The sequence below is a fragment of the Silurus meridionalis genome, chromosome 10 (assembly GCF_014805685.1).
Source record: "Silurus meridionalis isolate SWU-2019-XX chromosome 10, ASM1480568v1, whole genome shotgun sequence".
NCBI lineage: Eukaryota > Metazoa > Chordata > Actinopteri > Siluriformes > Siluridae > Silurus > Silurus meridionalis.
In genome coordinates, this window is record NC_060893.1 from 5,915,299 (window position 1) to 5,936,424 (window position 21,126).

At 39.3% G+C, this 21,126-nt stretch overlaps 1 protein-coding gene across 6 annotated transcripts in view; it reads left to right on the plus strand.

Moving 5' to 3' along the window:
- Positions 1–21,126, plus strand: part of phf21ab (PHD finger protein 21Ab) — a 34,730-nt gene continuing 13,604 nt past the window's right edge. For 2 of the 6 annotated variants that reach the window (XM_046859070.1, XM_046859074.1), the window contains exons 1-12: positions 761–1,441; positions 1,578–1,657; positions 9,531–9,630; positions 10,567–10,599; positions 12,079–12,144; positions 13,740–13,907; positions 14,703–14,954; positions 15,587–15,679; positions 16,692–16,985; positions 17,728–17,832; positions 17,937–17,988; positions 18,563–18,642. In XM_046859070.1, coding sequence (XP_046715026.1) covers positions 1,641–1,657; positions 9,531–9,630; positions 10,567–10,599; positions 12,079–12,144; positions 13,740–13,907; positions 14,703–14,954; positions 15,587–15,679; positions 16,692–16,985; positions 17,728–17,832; positions 17,937–17,988; positions 18,563–18,642 — 1,260 coding nt within the window. In that variant the 5' untranslated portion in view covers positions 761–1,441; positions 1,578–1,640. The other 4 variants (XM_046859071.1, XM_046859072.1, XM_046859075.1 and 1 more) reach the window with 4 other exon arrangements.

Here is a 21,126-nt window from a genome sequence, read left to right on the forward strand (position 1 = left end):
TTGAACAAGAGTTCTTGTTTTGTATCTCAGTTTCTGTCTCTCTCTCTCTCTCTTTTCTTTCTCTTTTTCTTTTTTTTCGTTTAAAAATTCCAACATAGGAAGGCACAAATTTAACCCGACGCTGAAAGAAAAGAAGGGAAACAAAGCAGCAATTCCTTCGAACAAATCCATGATCCTTTTTTTTTTGGAGTGATGTGAGGGATCGTTTTGGGAAGGTTGTTTTTTTTTTTTTTTTGCAGATATTTTTTTTGGAGCGGTGTTTGTAAACAATTCCTGGGAAAAAAATAATAATAAACCCTGGGACAGGAGGGTGAAAGAAGAGGAAGAGGAAGTAGAAGAAGCGGAGGAAGAAGAGGAGGACTGCTGTGGAGTGAGAGAGAGAGAGAGAGAGAGAGAGAGGAGTGCTGGGGTGAGTAAGTGCGAGAAAGAAATAAAGCAGGAAATTACGGATTTTTACTAGAAGTTTGCAAATTGTTGGACTTCGCTCGCATTATTTGTGCCTCATCTCGGGTTTTAGTATTGGAGGCAACCAAAGAAGGTCTTGTAGGAGAGGAAGGAAGTCTAGATGATTGTTTTTATGGTGTTTTTTTCTCCTCTCCTTATAATAAAGAGTTGAGTGAGTGCAGTGGATACAGCAGCAGCAGCAGCAGGAGGAGGAGGAGGAGAAGAAGAAGGAGGGGGGGAGAGAGAGAGAGAGAGAGAGAAAGCGGACAGAAAGCAAAGCCGATGGAGGACGAATTGAACTTCGGTTAGAAACCTATAGGAGCTGAGAATAGAGAGGAAACAGCTTATTATCAACCATGTTGGCTTCTAGAATTACAGTTATCTCCTGGTACAATTGGCTAAGTGCTAGCATTAGCACTAGCTGCACTAGCTTCTCATCTAGAGTCCAAGCCCAAGTGCTAGCACGATGCTCCTAGGTCTCTCTATCCAAATGTATATATATGTATGTTGTGTAATTATATATATATCACCTAATATATATTTATACCCCAAAATATATACATATATCTCACGTGTCCTTTTCTAAGTTGCTCATTACGGTCCCTCGCCACCCAGGACGACTTGTTGGCCCGTCCCTCCCATGTTAAACTAGTGTTTATTTAGTCTCTCTGGCTAACTTGTCCTGGTCCTCTCATTGCTAATTATGCTAGCTTTGCACCAACTACACGATTCACAGTTAGCAAATAAAAGCATAGCCGCCCTGTCACTCAAAAGCCTGGCGAGGTGCTTGCAAACTTTTTTTCGTTTTCCTTCTCCATCTTCCCCTTTTTCCCCCTCTCGTTCCTGGTTAGAAGAAGTAGAAGTCCTAGGCCTTGTGTTTGGATCGAGTGCACCACCACTTCTTCTTCGCATCATCATCATCATCATCATCATCATCGCGCCCCCACCATCCACCCCAACAGTGCCAGTGAAGAAGAGAGCTGTTCCAGGCTCCTTGGTGAACTTAAGCACTTCCTGTGGTACATCTTGCATGGTCACAGACCTTCAGGTCACATTCATGAAGCACATCTCATTTATCATCTGTTTTTTTTTTTTTTTTTTTTTGCTCTTCACTTTCTCAACTCTATACATAGGCGTGATCCGATGCAAGCGTTCCATGAATATGCTGAAGGGAAAAGGCTTTGACGAGTGAGTGCATGAGTGTTTCAGGAAGGTGAGAAGTTTTGTTTCAGAGGTCAGACGAAAAGCAAATTTTGACAAAATAAGAAGAGGAGTATTCCAGGAACGCGGGAAGTTCTATCCTGAGGTCGAACAAACTAAACGAATCTTATGAAACCTCCACATCATTTCTCGACTCATCTTCCTGCTCAGAACTATGACAAAGTGAGGATGGAAGGAAGGAGGGATGAACCTTCCCCCTTGATGAACTTCGGTACTTCCTGTGGCACTTTGCATGATCACATGCACAAAAGACTCATTCAGTACATTTCATATCAGAATGATTTCGTTTATTTATTGTGTGCTTTTTTTTTAATTGTCCTCCAAGAAAATATGGTACTATCTGGCTCCTCTCCTGACTTCCTTCCTTCCTGACTTCCATTCTCGCTTTGTCATAGTTCTCAGCAGGTATGTGTCCAGGAATCAGGTGGAGGTTTCGTAGATGTTATGTGATTCGTTTGTTTTTGTTTGTTCGCTTCAAAGACCTTAAGATAGAACATCACGCTTCCCTGGAATACTTCTTACCATCCTCACTTTGGCTTAGTTCTCAGCAGGACGATGAGTTCAGAAAGGAGGTTTCAAAGTTTCGTGTGGTGGATTGTTTAGGGGTTTTCTTTTGTTTGTTTTTGTTTGTTTGTCCCCAAGATAGAACTTCACAGCTTCCCTGAAATACTTCTTCTTTCGCTCATCTCAGCCTTTTCCCTTCTGTATGTTGCTTAAGAGCTTGGATCAGATCATTCCTGTGTGTACAGTTGTACGTAGTGAAAAATGAAAACAAAAATCATTAAGATGGGAAATGATGTACTGAATGAGACCCGAGAGGCGGATGTGTATGCGACCCTGTAAGGTACCACAGGAAGTGTTTAAGTGGTGCACTTGATCCAAACACAGGCCTAGACTTCTACATCTTGCCCGATTCCCTTCTTTGCTCCTCACCTTCTCACTTTGACATAGTTCTCGGCAGAAATGACGAGTCCAGGAACCATGTGGTTTTGTGTGGTAGATTGTTATTTATTGTTTGGTAGAACTTAAAGCTTCTCTGGTATACTCCCAAATTCTTCTCAACCTTCTGTATATTTCTTTAGAGCTTGGATCTAATCACTATCGTTTGCCTGAATTGTGGTAAAGTGTTTGGATTCAAAACACTTTTGTGTCCTTTTGTATACAACTTATGTATTCCTGAAACGATTTTCTTTAAAGCTGATGTACGTGTGCACGTGATAAATATGCAGGTTACACCACATCAGTGGTGTACAAACTTTTTTTTTCATAGAGCCAAGGTTTTAGATGGATGGATGGATGGATTGATGGATGGATAGATGTATAGATTGATTGATGGCATTTGTCAGATGCCCTTACCCAGAGCGACTTACATTTATCTCATTTACAGAACTGAGCAGCTATGGGGGGGGTTGAGGGCCTTTTTTAGGGGCCCGGGACTGGCAGCTTGTTGTAGCTGGGATTTAAACTCATGACCTTCAGATGCAAAGTCAAATGTTTTAAGCACTAAGCTACCACCTCCCCTAGTACCTAATTAATCCAAAAGGGAAGTATTAACATACTAGTGCCCTCAGACATTTGACCATACTTTTATATGAAAGTAGGGTTACATATAAGTAAGGTCCAAAAGTCTGAGGTCACCAGTGAAAAATTGTGGTTCATTTCAACAATTTTCACTGCAAATGACGATCTTGAGAATGACTACAATTTACATGAATCACAGTATCTCAATATCTCATGAGTAGCTCAGTATTCATTGTCACCTTTTGTGCTTTAATGTCAGCGTTCATTCGAGCAAAAGTTTATCCAAAACCTCATGATTCATTTCATATCCAGTGCATCACGGTGTGGTCTCACATGCTGCAATAGAAGAGATTAGACACGAGGTACAGCGCCGTTAACACAGTCAGTGTTACACATTTGCTTACATTGAGATAGGGATCCAGAAATACTTCAGAAACGTGAATATTCGATTTTCAAGATACTGAATATTGACTTTCTTTGTTTTGAATATTCGAACATTTCTAAAAAGAAAAAAAGTAATTGGACAAACTAACAATCATAATGAACTGTTCGAAACTTGGTTATAAAGTTGGCACTTCCTTTATGTACTCTGAGAATTTTAATAGTTCTGTAGCTGAAACTTTTATAACTTTGTTACAGACACGCTGTAAGTAATCTTTGAGGTATTGATGACTGGTTCTTTTTTTGAAACCATCTGTAGCCAGGACTAAATATCCTTCTGTAAATGAAATCACAGGTATACCTTCACACTGGGGCTACCTAATACATGTTTGCTAATGGAATACATTGTATTTTTTCTAATGTTTTACATACCTTCCAGGTTATTTGTATAAGTAAGGAATAAAACCAATGGCAAACAAACTTTTGCAACTATATTGAAAACTTTTGAGACTCATTGTGCCATGGTTCTTGATATGCAAGAATGATTTGAGTACATATTACATTATAATAAATTAGTTAAGTTTCATAGATACTGTAGCAGAGGTCAACCGATAGTGGATTTTATAGATAGGTCACTGATAGATAGCTAGGTTGGATTGTGCTTGCCGATAACTGATTAATCAAACAATATATATATTTTTTGGATTAAAAACGAAACATCAAGCAGTACTGAATCATGAAATTGTTCTAAATTAAATAAATATGAATATATTATTAAATATTGAGGAAAAAAAAAAGCCTGAGTAATTGAATTTGAAGATTGAGTAAAACTGAATCCAAAAGTGCATTCAAACTGAAACAAAAAGTAACACTCCAAATAAATAAAAGACACTAACAAATATCATGTGGCACCACTGATTCCCCTCTAGAGGCCACTCTTGTGCTGTAATATGACAGCGGACCTCCTCAGCCGCTCCAGCAACCCGGAAAAACTATCGTTATGGATTTTTGCCGATTATTCGGCAAAACCGATGAATCGGTCGACCTTTATACTGTAGTAATAAGCAGATTGTAATAATTAGCTAAGATTGTTTAGATAATAGGTGGGTATACACAGTCACTTTATTCAGAAAACCAGCAGGCAGTTTTCTAGTCTAATGCATAAAGTCATGCAGGCTCAAGAGCAAACATTAAAAGGAAGAAATTGTGATCTCTTTAAATTTGTTCATGGCAATGAGGTTATTGTTTTGAGTATTTTAGAAACAACAGTTGTCTCCAAAGTTTACACAGAATTGTGCCAAAAAGGTGAGTGGTTGACAATTCTTGTTGTGGAAACTTTTTGAGCTACCAGGAAGAGTATAGTAACCTTTATAATCTCTCATTATACAAACAGAAAAGCTTCTCCGACTACACAACATAGCAAACCTTGAAGTAGATGTTGTATAACAGCCGAAGAACAAATTGGGCTTCTGAGACTATGATAATTACACAATTACCCAAACTGGATGATTTCGTGCTCATGATAGTCTCAGATTCTTGTACTCGCATGACACGAATAAAACCTGACGCTGTTTTCTGCTGTTGTAGTCCATCCATCTCAAGGGCTGATGTGTTGTGTGTTCTGAGGGGCTTTTCTGCTGTGTTGTGAAGAGTGGTTATTTGAAGTCCTGGACACTTCCTGTCAGCTGCGAGTCTGTTCATTCTACTCCGATCGAACTTCAGTTGTTTCAGCCTGTATACTTTCTGTAAACCAGGTAGTTTTCCCTTTCGTTTTCTTCACCATTCTGTGTAAAACTCTAAAGGCTTAAATGTTACATTAATAGGAGAGCAGCAGTTTCTGAAATGTTCGAACCAGCCCATCTGGTACTTGCAACTGTCACAATTAATTTCACAGAAATCTCACTTTTTCTTCCTTCTGATATTTGATTTGAACATTTACGTGAAGCTTGTGACTTGTAGCGATATGATTTTTATTTTATTTTTTATTTTATTTTTTTATTGGGTTGCCACGTGATTGGCTGATTAGTTAACTGCAGAAATGGGCAGGTTTTCAGTTCAAAAAGTTGCAGGTGAATTTTGAGGTAATAGATAGTCGCTTAGTTGTAAAGGCATTAATGGTTAAAGCATTAGACGTTGGATCAGAAGGTCATGAGATCAAATCCCAGCCACACCAAGCTACTTTATTATCTGGTAGTAACGAGTATGCAACCAGACTTGTCGATTTTTTAAAAATCTAGATGTACTAAGAGGATGCAAGAAAGCGAACAAATATAATAAATTCAGTCATCTAACCCTTGATATCAAACCCTTTTTTTGCTTGGTTATAATAAAGTGTCATCTCCTGCCTGTCCCGAGGACCACGAGCAGCCGCTTATAGCAAGAAATGCCCCTGAATGTGGTGGTTGTATGGTTTTGAATTGTTATTCCAGTGCAAGAGTGGTGCCTTTTGTTTAAAATCATTTAAACATTTTCCAACACTGCACCTCGGATTTCAATTTATGACTAAATATCTAACTTAATAATCAGACTTTGCATAATTCAGTTGCAGTAATCAGAATGTCTGAAGAATGCTGTTTTAATGTGCATTCGACGTGTTTTCGTTCGGCCCCGGTTAATCTGCATCCTTGAACACTTGGATGTTTGTTGCGATTTCTTTTATGTTTCTTGCCGACTTCTGCAAAACCACATGAGAGACAGAATCAGACAGGAAGCTCCATTAGATGCGCGTAGTGCCATACCGTACTGTACGTGTCTGCGATAGCAGCCTCGTTTCAGTTTCATTGTGTTTTAATCAATAACCCAGGCTACATTGTTTACACTGTGCAGTTAATGAAAAGAGCCAGAGCTGAGTATTGGTACAGTGAAGTACCATGTTTCAACAATTAACTATAAAGCCAGAGCATAAGTATGTGTGTGTGTGTGTGTGTGTGTGTGTGTGTGTGTGTGTGTGTGTGTGTGTGTGTGTAGTGGTGAGTGTAAAATTTGTGTTCTGTCACCCAGCTCAGGGTTAATACTGTTTCTTGATTGCTCCCTACTTCACCGTTTCAAGAATTTTATTAAAATTGTGCTTTTGATGAAGCACGTTTTCTGTACAAAATAGAAAATAAACAAGTGTGTTATTAAATCACCGACTCAACAGATTGCTTTAAATCGGGGCAGGAAAATGGTTCCTAGTGTAAAAGCAGTCGTATGCACTCTGTTTGAGAAATCAGTGAATCGAGCAACATCCTCAGAGTGCCATAAAATTTGTGTACGCCATTTGCTACAAGAAACTGGATTGGAGTTGATCCAAGTACATGTGTAAGGATCAATAAAAAAAAAATTTGTAGCATCAAATACGATGAAACGATCTCATTGAGATTATGTTAATCATTGAGAACTTTGCGTAGCATGTGTTTTATTTTTGAAGCATTACACTGGTTAAAGAGCTCGGATTTCCAGGATTCCCATTAAACACCCACCACCCCACCCCCCACGAATATCTAATTTAAATAATACATATATTAATTTCTCTCTTTTTTTTTTTTTTTTTCTTTTTTTTTGGTTTAGTTTTTTGGTTTCTTTACATTTTCTTTAAACCAATGCTGATTCATATAATCATCAAGGTAAATACTTTAATTACGTCAGTTTTTTGGTAAAGCAAACAGCTGTGCCTAAATTGAACCTCAGCAAATCTTTGTAAATATACATTTTGTATAAGTTTTTATTTTTATTTTTATTATTTTTTAAATTATTATAATATAGCTGAATCAGCTATTTTTTTCCTCATGAAATGCAGAAATCATCTTTCATTCGCTGTTTTATTCAATTAAATTCGCTCCGGTCTGATTTCTTGCTTTAGAAACCTTATTTAATTGTGCATCGTGTAGGGTTTCTTTGTGGTCCTTAGACAAAAGTATTGGGACACCTGACATTTCCAACCATATCTGGTTTTTCCTCAAACTGTTACCACAAATTATAGAATGTCTTTGGATGCAGTGGCATAAAATTTTCTCTCCACTTGAACTAGGAGACCTGAACTTGTTTCCAGTATCATAATGCTCTGAAAATATGCTTTACATGTGTTGGAGTAGAAGATCTCCTGCTTTAGATCCATCCCCTGTTAAACACCTTTGGGATGAACTAGAACACTGACTGCACCTCAGGCCTCCTCACCTCACCTACATCATGACTTGACTTCACTAATGCTCTAAATGAGCACAAATCTCCACACGCACACTTCTACATCTAGTGGAACATCTTCCCAGAAGAGTGGTGGTTATTATAACAGCAAATAATGGTTAAAAATGGAATGGGATGTCTAGAAAGCGCATACAAATCTTATGGTCAGGCGTCCACAAACTTTCCAGGTTGGAATAGTCTTTGTGTGTTTTCATGTTGCTGTGGAATGTATATGTCTGGTCTCGGGCTGAATTGACCAACAATTCATTCAACACGGTGATTACGTTTTCTTTTTAAAAGCCTGTTTAAAGCCGCAGTCTGGCATTTGCAGGAATTTAACGGTCTTTTTGTGTGTCCAGATGAAGATATTAAGAGTCATGGTAATAGATAGATTTTTTTTTTTCTGTAGTAGAACTGCAGGCTTACAGGTGCAACATTAATGAGCTGAGAGATGGACGCTGTGCAGTCCCATAGGCTATGAGTGTGTCTCGCCCTCTGTCTAATTGTGTGTGTGTGTGTGTGTGTGCATGCTGGGAGTTGGAGAGTGAGTGGACACCAGTCTTATTGCCAGCTGGTGAGTCCTGTAATAGCTTCAGTTATAATTGTTCTTTTGGCTCAGTGCCTCGCACACCAAAATCGATGCTACCGAACGTCTGTAAGGCTGCCTCTCACTCGCACATCATTACTGGCCAGTAATTGTCATGTCCTCAGTCGAAATGACACGCGCAATAAAAAAAAATCTCGCGTCCACAATAATACAGATGGATCCGAAAACCGCATTTTCGGCAAAAAAAACACTCACTAGTGTTTTCAAACGTTTTCCGAAAATCACTCATCCACATGAAAACGTCTAACAGCATCATACCCGAACGCTACAAAGCTTTGGCTTGCGTTCCATTTCCATTAGTCCTTTATTTAATTTTTTGTCTTTTCAAATTTATGCACCAATGTCGAGGAAAGGCACCAAGTTTCATCAATGGACAAATGAATTGTTGTTGCTACAGTAACCGAAGATTACAGAGTTGTTTTTTTTGTTAAATGGGTCACATGATTAAAAATACATTCGTTTCATATAGTTTTTCGAACATCTTCGTTTTATCAGTTCACGCTGGCACACAAAGGCGGCGTTTTCGTATTTATTCACTCTGGAGAGTTATTTCTTTTTGTATACAGATCAAGGTGTTTGTAAATATATACATCAGGGGTCCCCAAACTATGGTCCAAATATCGAACTGCTCTCTGAACAATACCAGAGACATATTTTGAAAATAAAATTTTAAATATATGTTTTGCTCATATCATATCTGTATTTGTTAATAAAAGTTGGCGTTCAAACGAAAATGTACCTTAGGTTTTAATTGAGGTTCAAACACAGATACTATCTGCTATCAGCAAAAATCCATACGGATAGTTTTTCCAGCTTCCGTTGTAATTAGGAGAGCGGCCACTAGAGGTGACACACGTGCGGTTGAGACTGCGTGCTGCACTGAGAGCGTTATATTATATTTATAATTAATAATTGATTAATTATAACACTTTTTCATGATTCACTACGGGTTTTTGAATTTTTTCTTATAATAAAGTCCAATGCTATTTTTCATGCATTGTTACGTTTGTTTGTTTTGTTTGTTTTTAATTCAGTGTCCATTTAAAAATAGTGTATCGTTGGAAAAGACAGGTGCCCCAATACCTTTTTGGTTCTATCCTGTCTTCGTAATGAGTGTCACTTGTTTCCTATCGGACATATTTGTATACATTTGAATAAACCTCTACACAAATAACAGTTTCTAAATATTTTGCAGGCTGAACAAATTCCTGGGACTGACTTGCCGGCGAACTGGACCAATGATGGAATTACAAACATTACAGGAGGCCCTGAAAGTGGAAATACAAGTCCATCAGGTTGGAAGGCGTTCAGTCAGTTCATTGTATTTATTGTATTTCGAATCGATACAAATCTGACCTTCAATTGTCGCATCTTGTTTCTTCAACTCTAGACATGTGTTAATGACCTGCTTAATGACACTGATTCAGTGTGTGTTTAAGGGGTTGGAGGAACTGATTTTTCTTGCTAGGAGGCAAGGTGATGTGTGTGGATTCAAATGTTTATGTTTTCTATAAAGTCAGTAAATATTGCAGATGCATGCGTGTATTTAGAAGTGAAGGTGGGAAAAAAAACCCGCTTTCTTCTCCCAGCAGTATAATTGGGAGCTGCATGTTCCAACAAGTAGAGAACGAGTATAGATGCCTCAGCAGGATAAATACAGTAGTTTGGGAACATGGCAGCACTATTGTTAGAGCGGGAACATTGTTGCCAAGTCTTGGGCTCGTAGCTTTAAAGCCTCTAGTATTTGCATGCTTAAAGTGTACTCTAGTTTAACGAGACACAGTGCAATCTTAGTCCAGGTGGACAGGGATGGAGAAACCGTTTACATCTCAGCATGGAAGTAACTAATGGATGCTTCATAGCAACTAGAAGAACCTTTATTTTTATTAAGCCGAGCGTACAGCGTATGTTGGTGTATAGAGCACATGTGTGACCTACAAACGCTCTCTAATGGCAGCATCTGGTGAAAAAAACAAAAATCAATATAAAAATCTCATCTCATAATTGTTAATTATACTGTAAAATATGCAAGTCATCCCGTTCTCATAATAATGAACAAAGAGTGAACCATCATGTCTCTGCCCAAAACTACTTCCACAAGTGTATCACAGGTGTACTGTGTTGCAGTACCAGGCTTGGCCTGTGAGTGTCGCTATTGCTTTGTATTAAACATTATACATGACACTGACAATTTTTCTCCCCTTCTTTTTCTTTTTTCTTTTTTAATACAGAAACTGGTTGCGCAAATGAAGCAGGACCCACAGGTAAATACAATTCTACAACAGTTCATCAGGTTGTTTAAACAGTCAGTTCCAGACGTTCTGGGCAAAAATAGAGTATTATTGTTAAAAGCAAACAAATCCATTTTGTCTTTAATGGGAAACCATGCAGTACAAAAAAACCTCACACAGCTGCCCGAATTGCTTCTTGCTTTTAAATGTCTGGCAGCAGAAGAACCTGTAATGCCAGTAAACATGCCCTGTAGCAGCCTAGGTGTTGTTAGGGAGTGTGCAGATTTAATATTTGTATTGTGTTAAGCTATACGGTTTAAAATCCTCTCCTGGATACAAAGCAGGGTTCTGATCGAATGTATTTTTTTTTTATAAATTATTTTTTCCGAAAGTGTAATCGCTATAAAGTTATGGCTGGTTAACATCAGCATGAAAACGATTTTCGAATTGCGTTTGCATGCAGTTTTAACCATTTCCTGGCACTAAGCACAAACAAATAAAAATGCACTGTATAGCCAAAAGTTTCTGCACCCCTCTCCAGTCTACCTGTATACCTTTTGGTGAACATCTCATTCAGGTTTCCTTCCTGCTACAATAACCTTCACTACACTGGGAAAGATTTCCACTTTGCAGATTTCCATTTTGGAGTGTTGTGTGGACTTGTGTGTATTCTGCCACAAGAGCATTAGTGGGATCAGGTACTAGCAGGCGAATTTAAACATTGCTCAAAATCGGCTTTAGTTTTTTCATCGTTGGCTCAGTCGGACTGCGTCAGCTGTTCTGCGTGTCGAATCGGGGCGGAGCTTGTCAGCGAGACAGACAACTCCGATTGGCTCTTCAGCTTGGCGAATGAGCACAAAACAGAGAAAACCACAAAACTGACGAAAGCAAAGACACTCATCATTCTGCAAAAAAGCTAAACAAATACGCTAGTAATGATCGCAGCAGGTGTAAACGCTGCTTGCTTTATATATTCACAGTTCTAGCTCTTCTGGTTTCCCTGTTTGGATGCAAAATACAGACTGCTGCCACCTGCTGGTGTGGGAGCAGAACACGCACGCACGCACAATTTAGTGTGTCAGATGAGTCTAATAATCGACTTAATTTGCAGCACGATCGACCGATGCCAATTAATGCCAAATCAGCCAGATTATTCCATCCATCCAAACAATCGATCGACCTCTATTTTTAACCTCTTAATCCCTTCCAAAAGTTTTCCAACAACCTTTTAGCCATTTGGTGTTATAAAGTGTTAGGGTCACTTTTACAGCTAACTCTTTTTCTCTCAGTCTATAATGGAAAATTGTTCTGATAGATTTTTCTTCCCTTAATCTATTTGTTCCCTAATTCTGTGATCACCCACATGAAACATCCCAGAGCATATCCATCATTCATAATTGCTCCATGAAAAAGTTATTAATCATGTTTTTTTATTTTCTATTCAAGGACACAATTTTCGAGTGCAATTCAAACCATCACACATCCTCACAATCTGGTTTCTATTCTTTTCAGAATGCTGATCTGAAAAAGCAGCTCCACGAACTTCAGGCCAAGATCACCGCTCTGAGTGAGAAACAGGTACGAAGGGCAGCTTCTGTAATAATACTATCTCATAAAAGCGCACAGTGTTTTGCCGTAAAAGCAGGGAATGGGTTTCTACATCACATACTGACACATGTGAGCTGAATCGGCGGTGTAGACAGACCACTCACCTGCGATAAGACGTACTTACATGGACATTTTGTCCTTTACTGCTTTTTTTATATGCATCCTGCGCTGTCTGCTGTCTGTCTTATGGTCTTTTTGCGTCTGCTTGCATTGTCAAAGGCACAGTGACATCATTTAACATGACATGAATTAAAGGCATATGGATAAATGTGTATTTCTTCCCCCAATGGCAAAAATGATTCTGATTAAAAAGAAAAAAGAAAACAGGATTATTAAAAAGAAAGATAATACAAATGTATGAGCCACATGGAACACATGCCTCCTGTCAGCTAGCTTGCTTGCATTATTCACGGCTCATTTGGTAACTTTAGCCATGTTCACGCTAGCTAGCCGGCTCTTTAAGTGCTGTTAAAGCAGGCCATATTTGTCACATAAAGGTTTTTGTTGTTGTTGTTGATCCTTGTAATGTCTGGTATAGCTGGTGATTGTGTGTCTGTTTTATGATTATAAAATTCAGCCACGCTCCATAGTCATGCTCTCGTGCTAAAATGATGTCTGGTGGTGTCTGTCTGTTCAGAGTGAACTGGTTCTTGGTCTCTCTTTTATTTTATTTTTTTTTTTTTGGTTTCTGTAAAATTTTCACTTCCTGCTTTTCTAACCTACAGGTTATACAAAAATGGCACAATGCTGTCGTTTGCCCCACATTAGCATACTGTTGTGAAACACCCTGTTGGCCATGCCGTGGATGTAATACTCGTACATGGCTGCGTGAAGTAGTTCCATTTGAATTTATGTACACAGTGTGAATTTTTCCATTTATTTTTTAGAACCCTATCCTTAAAAAAATACAAATATTTTTAATTATATTGCTTACTAGAAGGCTGTTTATAAGGCTAGGACATCATCGTCTGGCATGTGATTTGGACGGTGTATTTGAAGACATGGCTTTTATTCGATTCGTAATGTGAGAAAATATTTGATTTTATCTGTAGCTATAATTTTATCTCTATTTTGATCATGTGAATTGAGACAGAAACTGTAGATGTGTAGCTTTGTTTAACTGGGAGCGCTAAGCAATGCTGTGGTTGAACTGTGCACGGAGGATATTATGTGTGTGTGTGTGTGTGTGTGTGTGTGTGTGTGTGTGTGTGTGTGTGTGTGTGTGCGCGCACGCGCGCTTTCGTTTATTTCAGTCTTCTCAGAGGTGCGCTTTTGCTCCAGCAGACTCTGAGGCAGCGGTGTATGTGATCTGAATTTCAATGCGCACATGTCTCTGTTGAGCGACTCGTTTTACTGAATCGGTTCCTCTGAAGGTGTGTAACTATGCTTCACACCTGAAGAGTCTTTCACACTGTGTGTCTCCAAGCCAAGCAGAAGCAGTGTTTTTTCAGGGCAAATAACGACCCAGTGAATGCGGTCCATGCTACAAGTTTGGATAAAATACCTCCTAACGTGTACGCTCTGTTTTTCGGCTATGCATAAGACACACTCTGTGTTCATCCTAGAAAAAGGTGGTGGAACGGCTGAGGAAGGAACTGTTGGTGAAGCAGGAGCCAGAGTTGAAGCTTCAGACGGTACAGGCCACGCCGGACGGTAAAGCCATGATACTGTCACCCCCCTGTCAGCCTCAGCATCAGCCCACAGGACCTCCACACAACAAGGCAGCTCCACAGGTAAAGCAGCAGCGGCATCCTGACAGACCTAACACACTATACTGTAACTACATAGGAACATCACAATAAACGGGATAAAAAAACAAACAAACATATCACCCCATGTAAACTAGTATTGAACCACATACAAAAAAAAAAAGTACTGAATCACGAAAATGTGCTAAATGAAATAAATATGAATATATGTTATAGCGCTACGGTGCTGTATAATGACAGCACCTTTATTAAAAGTACCTCGACCTCTGATTAAAATGCTCAACTGTGAATAATTGTGGTAAAGCTTTCTGTAGGAGATATTAAACATTTATGGAATGAGGCAGCACTTTTTCCATTCTTTGCCTTTCCTAGTTTTTGGTAAGCAGACGCTCTGTTTATTGTCCTTTTACTCCAAAAGAGAGAAAAAAGAAAGATAAAGGAGTGAGTTTTATTCAGCTGCAATAAACAAAAGCAACTAACTCGAGGAACTAACTTGTCCTGCGGATGTTTCTCTGCATTAGACGTATTTATAAATGGTTAAAAATCACAATGTGTCATTTGTTAGTGCTGTAATTGTTTGCAAGTCGCTGTGGGGACGTGGTATAGGAAAGCGATCCGCTTTGCGATATTTTGTGGGTATTTTCTTGTCTTAATAAACACAGCTCAAGTCTGATTTTTTTTAAACAGCCTAGCAAAAAAAAAAGTCATTTTGGTAAATGGTCTGTGCCACCAAATGTGTTCTGTATCTAATACTGACCTGTTTTTGATGTGATTCCTCTCTCGGTTCTCCCATTGCTTCTGTCTTTTCATCCGTGGAAGACTCTGCAAGTCACGCCGGTCCTCACCACGAAGACGCTACCTCTAGTACTAAAAGCTGCCGCCTCCACCATACCCGCTTCCATGACCACGCCACGGCCCACGGTCGCCATGGTCACTGCCATCAGCAATCCCCCCAGGCCTGTTTTGACCTCTGACTCTCGCGGGGCACCGGTGAACCTTCAGTTGTCCAGCAAACTGAACAGTGTGGACACGGAGGCCACGTCCCGAGTCGTCCCGAAGAACGTTATCGTAGTGAGTGCACATCGCTGCATCTTCTAATTCCTGTTCTATCTGTCCAAGCTTCTTTATAGACCGAGGCCCTTAATTGCCATCTCTCTCCGAGTAAGAGCGCCGATCTCACCTCTTCGTCTCACTCATTCCAAATGTATATTCTAGTGATATTATTAGAATGGATCAAAGAAGCAGCAAAGTCTTACTCTGAGAATGTGGGCCACATCCCTTCCCTACTTTAGCTCATATATGCGAGCATTCTCATTTACCTTAATTCCAGGCTAATTCTAGCTGGTATTTATGTTCACAGTTTGCTCAGGTGTTAAGTGCTTTTGTGTATTATAGATAGAACAGAATGTCTGTTTACATGAAAAACTGCCATGACTTTTGTGCTGATGTGCTCGGCTGTGGTGATTGCTTGCATTCATCTGTGATTTAAAACCGAAAAAAACAAACAACAAAAAAAAACAGAAGGGGAAAAGGCTTAAAAAGGCCTAATTTTTGGGACATCCAAACTGCACGTAGCAGATGTTAAGAGATACTCTAGGGGGGAACGAAAATGTTTTCCGTTATTGATATTTTCCCCAAACAGCAATAAAAAAAAAATTCTAATCAGCATTTTTGTTGCAAATAAAGCGCTGGTTTTGTCACAGGTGCAGGCCAGCACCACCTCGGCTCAGCCTATCAAAGTTCCCCAGTTTGTCCCTCCTCCTAGACTGACGCCTCGACCCACCTATCTGCCACAGGTGCGTCTCTGTAAGATCCGCCCACCGCCCCCCCTCTTCCCTGTCCCAGCGTGTGCAGTTCAACACTGATGCCACTAGAGGAACTCTAACAACACAGATTAGATTTAGAATGTGAGGAAGTTGTTCATATTGCAGCCTCACCCAATGAAGACTTCTCAGGACGATCCAAACCGTACACATATAATCATTTTTGTTCTTTCTTACCCATATAATTATACTCTGAGATTCATATACAAGTTCCATAGGTGTAGAAATAAACATACAGGACTCACTGTAACTGTCTCGTTTTCTAACCCGGAGCTGGCTGCAGTCATTTGTCCGTTCCATTCACCCTCCCATTTTTTTTCTGCAGCTAGTGTGTTTGCCAATGTGTCGCAGTGTGTCCGTCACTGTAAGGACGTTTCTATCGGAGCGTTTCTCGAGCGTTGCTTTACTTACCGCTTGTGTTGCTCTGCTGTTTGCACTCTGCCCTTCGTAATAAATAGATTTGATTTTCCGCTTTTCTTTCAGCAAGTTCCGTTTTGCTTTGGCAGTCCCTTTGCTTGACATTCGTGTGTTTGTTTGTTTTTTTTTTCTTAAAAAAACTGTCCTTTGACTTGTAACAAAGTCTTGTTAATGCTAATTGGGGCTCTGAGATGCAATTTATATGTATTTTTAATGACCAGACATTGTTTTTTTTAATCTTTTTTTTATCTTTAAACTCATCTACCTAATTTATAAATGTTATTTCACTATATAACAGCAAAGAATTTTGTAATGGCTAAAACTGCTTCTGCTGGATAAATCAACTTAACCCACTTTTATTGAAGTCAAGAAAATTAGTGCAGAAGGAGGATTTCTGGTCTTCTCTATATTGATAAAATTCTTCCCCAGAGCCCTGCAAGTAGCCTTACCTGGAACTAACAAGTCAGCATGATGGTTGTTAACGGCATGGGATCCTGTCTGACAAAAACATAAAAAATTCAGAAAAGTGGGAGGTGACACAACCAGCTCCTTTCTCTTTATTTCGTAGGTGCGCCCAAAACCCGTTACTCCCAACAACGTTCCCATCGCCCCTGCTCCTCCTCCGCCCATGATGGCTGCTCCACAGCTGCTCCAGAGATCAGTCATGCTCACTACCAAGTTAACACCAACGCTAGCCACCTCGGCAGGCAACATCCAACAAGTGCGCATTCTTAACGGCCAGTCCTGCACCATCCCCAAAAGCATCGCTTCTACAGGAGCCAGCGCAGGTCAAGTGACCGGTATTGTGATCAGTGGCCCAGTAAAGACTCTGCAGATCAGCAGCTTAAATGCAGACATTAAGGTGAGAGTATTGCATTTGATATTGATAGTTTTTAAACACCACCATTGGCAACTTTAAACTCCTTTTCCTGCATGTTCCTTTTGTTTATATGTAATGAACTATGTAATTTTAAAGTATAATGATGTATGTATGGATAGTCTGATTAATATGTGCAGATGTTGAACTTTATTTTAATTGGAAAATCCTTCTTTAGCATGAATAACAGCTTTAAACACTTTTTACATCCGGACAGTTTTTTCCTGACATTCAGCTGAAATACTTTCACCATGTCTCTTAGAAAACTTGCCAGAGTAGAGCAGTTCAATAGGATTTTACGAGCAGTGACTGGGCAGGCCATTCCCTGATAGATTACCCTGCAGCTCAATGACGGAATTGCATGGTGTTAAAGTATGGAACGGTAGCCATGTTGGTTTCCTTGGTTCCCGCCAACCTTCTCTGCTTCAAAACAACCTCAAACCATTAAGCTTCCACCTCCATGTTTGAGTGTGGGGGTGAGGAAGTCTGCTTACATCATCTCTTCTGTTCTCCATCTTACAGAAGCTGTTTTGTTGGAGCCAAAATTTCAAATTTGGACTCATCTGTTTACAGAACCTTCTTTCACTGTGTCCAAAATGTTTCTGGCTTTTGCCTTTTACCGAGTTTGTTGTATATAAACAAAAAATGTGTGTCTCTAAAAACACGACTGGATGTTTTCTCAAATTTCATGGCTGTCATTTAAATCCTTCCCATTTCTGTCTGTCAGACTGTGAAAACTCAGGGGGCTTCAGAGCAGGTGCTCACAAGCACCCCTACTTTAACATCTCCTTCTCTTTCACCACCGAAGGTCAAACGAGAGGAGAATCCACAGGTAACTTGATAATCGTAACTGCTCTGATGATCAAACTGCTTTTTTTTTTAAATAATATTTTGTTACCTAATGCTCAATTATATATTTAATATCTCTTTTGGCAGAAACTTGCCTTCATGGTGTCTCTTGGGTTGGTCACACACGACCACCTCGAAGGTAAGTCTACCTTTACCATAACTAGTTTTACAACTGGGATTAATTTACTGTTTAGATTAAGAGCATCTGATTTGGGTTTTTATGTAGTTTAATTAGTCTTTGGTTTGCTTTCCCATTATGTGCTACCTGGTAATTTTTTTCTTTTCAGACTAGAAGCTCTCATGTTTTCTTTCTTTTACATTTCAAATTATTTAAAAATAAATTAACTTTGGTCTCACATGGAGATTTTTTTTTCTTTAAAGCTGAAAGCAGTAATTTTTTTTCTGTACGTACATAATGGTCCAATGCTCTCAGCAATCACGAGTTAATGAATGCTATTGAATGCGGACACTGAGCTGATTTACAATGGGTCATTTTATTTTCCCCTCTATGCTGTTTTCATTGATTGAAAGGGGGGGAAAGGACCATGTCTATCGAAAACAAAGAATACACTCCCACAGACTGATTAAATATGATTAGAGCCATTTCGGGGAATGATACTGTTTAGTGTGCTGGAACACTGAACAGGATCAACTGGATACTTTCAACAAAATTGAAAGCACAGCTCTTTCTCTGACGTGCATTTCTGTTGCAGAGATTCAGAGCCGGAGGCAGGAACGGAAAAGGAGAACGACAGCAAATCCTGTGTACAGTGGAGCGGTATTCGAGCCCGAGGTATAGATACTTTTCTCTGTAAATGTGCAACCCCAATTTTAAAATTTGGGACACTGTCTAAACAGAATGCAAAGATTTGCAAATCTCATAAACCCATATTTTTTACAATCGAACAGAAAAAACATATTACTGAAACTAATTACCATATTTTCTGGACTATAAGCCACTACCTTTTTCCCACGTTTTGAACCCTGTGGCTTAAACAACAAAGTGGCTAATTTATGAATTTTGCCTGGGTTTTTCTCGGTTTCACAAACTTAGAAGCCAAAAAAACTGAGCCCCATAACATTAGACCAATGAAATGTCCGAACGGAATGAAAAAACGCACCTCACCTGTGTTCTGAACTTCACGGCATCGGGAGAAAAACTTCCACCGGTGTTGATTTTTAAACGCATGACGATGCCAAAAAAAAAACTCCCGAGAGAAATAGTTGTGAAAGGAAGGAGGAAGACAGTGAACAATGACTTTCTTGGTAGGCTACTGTTTAGATACAAGCCGTTGTAACGTGTTGAGTCTGGGTGAAGGGAGAGCTCGCTAACTCCAGTTGCAACAGAAATCATATAAGCACAGACAGGTTTCCAAAACTTGTGCTTTTTTATTTTTCTTGGCAACAGCGTTACGGGTTAGCCAAAGAAACTTAGAAATGAGCATTAGAAAATAATAAGGACATATTCCTCGGTCTTGCACACACGCAGTAATACCGGGAAAATGCGGCAGCACGTTATTCCCAAAATGGCGCTCTGCTCTTAAAGGAGCCACAACATATTTCACCCATTACACAGTGTCTTTTGTTAAAGCCTGTGTAAAGTTCATTAGTTTCAGTGTAGACAGGCTTATAGACAGGTGCGGCTTATTTATGTTCAAAATAGAAATCTTTGTAAAATTCAGTGGGTGCGGCTTATAAATGGGTGCGCTTAATAGTCCGGAAATTACAGTAGGTTAATTGACAACATGCCAGTAAGATGATTGGGTATAAATAGTGCTTTTTAGAGAGACAGAGTCTCTCATAAATAAAGATGGGCCTCGCCAATCTGTGGCGCATAATGAAACGAAAAATACAACAAAGGATACTCGGAACTGTTGAGCAGCTAGAATCCTGTATCAGACACATATGGGACAACATTCCTCTCCTAAAACTTAAGCAATCATTTTTTGAGACCTGTTGCAGCTATTAAATTCAAAAATGAAATTATTTCCTTGAAATTTGATATATTCTCAGTTTATACATTTGATAAGGTTTTTTGTTTGTTTGTTTTATTGTGCTTTGAGTTTGAATGAGATTCACAAATCATTGCATTCTGTTTTTATTAACATTTTACACAGTGTTCCAACTTTTTCTGGAATTGTTGTACATACATGTTTAGAGTGGATCTAGAATTGATGTAACTGATGTAGGTCTAAAACGATTCCTCGAGTCCATTTAGTCCATTTAACTACACACGGAGCAATGTGTTTCCCCACCGTTCGTTATTATTGAAGCACCTCCTGCTAAACTCTGGACCACTCTAGGGTCTCATTTATAAAAGTATCGTACGTGGGATACGCCACAAGTGGTCCAAAGGTTGTGCGCGCTATCCGACTCGCCGGTTCCCCTTCTCGTCGTCTGTGTTTCCACGTTGTGCGTACGCAGGGATCAGAGTTTACTTACAGGTGCTCATGTTCTGCCGTCACGTTTATAAATGAGACCCCCCGGACAGGTAAACACAGACGACGCTGCAGAATGAAAAATAGAGGAACGGAGAGAAAACAGCGAGGGTGAGGAGAAAGACAAAGTTTCCAAGAGTTTGGGAACATTTCAAACTAAAACACAAAGAAGACACCATACAGTGCGTTTACCTTATTTTAAAGAGTAAATTGAAATTTATTTTTATATTTTTATTAATGATGTTTTTATTATTTATAAATTTGCATATTGCAATTTCAGCATTAACAATGTAACAAATCGCTTGTTCATTTCAAGAGGCCTGTCTTATTTTCTCTCTCTTATTCAGTATTGCTCTTTCATAAAGAAAATATCCGATTAACCGAAGGACTAATCGTTAGAATCCTCGATTACTAAAATAATCAGTCTATAAATGTTGTAATGCGATTAGCAAAAACACTTGTTTACCTGCATTGCTTTGGGAACCATAGGTAAATCTGATAATTGCTGATCATGCTGTATGATATACGAGTGTTATACAAGTCTGGCAAAGGTTTTTGAACACCTCATAATCACGCCTCTACCTGTGAACATTGCATTCCAGAGTTACTCCCCCTTTGCTTTATACAAACTTCCACTCATCTGGGAATTATTTTGGAGCATGACTGGCGATGTGTGACCATTGCGGTACATCAGTGCGGTCAGCGACTCGTTTAATTAGGAGGTATGGAGTCATCATTCCAGTTCATCTCAGATGTGTTCAGTTGGGTTAAGGTCAGGGCTCTGTGCAGGACACTCAGGTTCTTCTACCTTGACCTTGAGTCCTTTTTGAGTCTGGTTT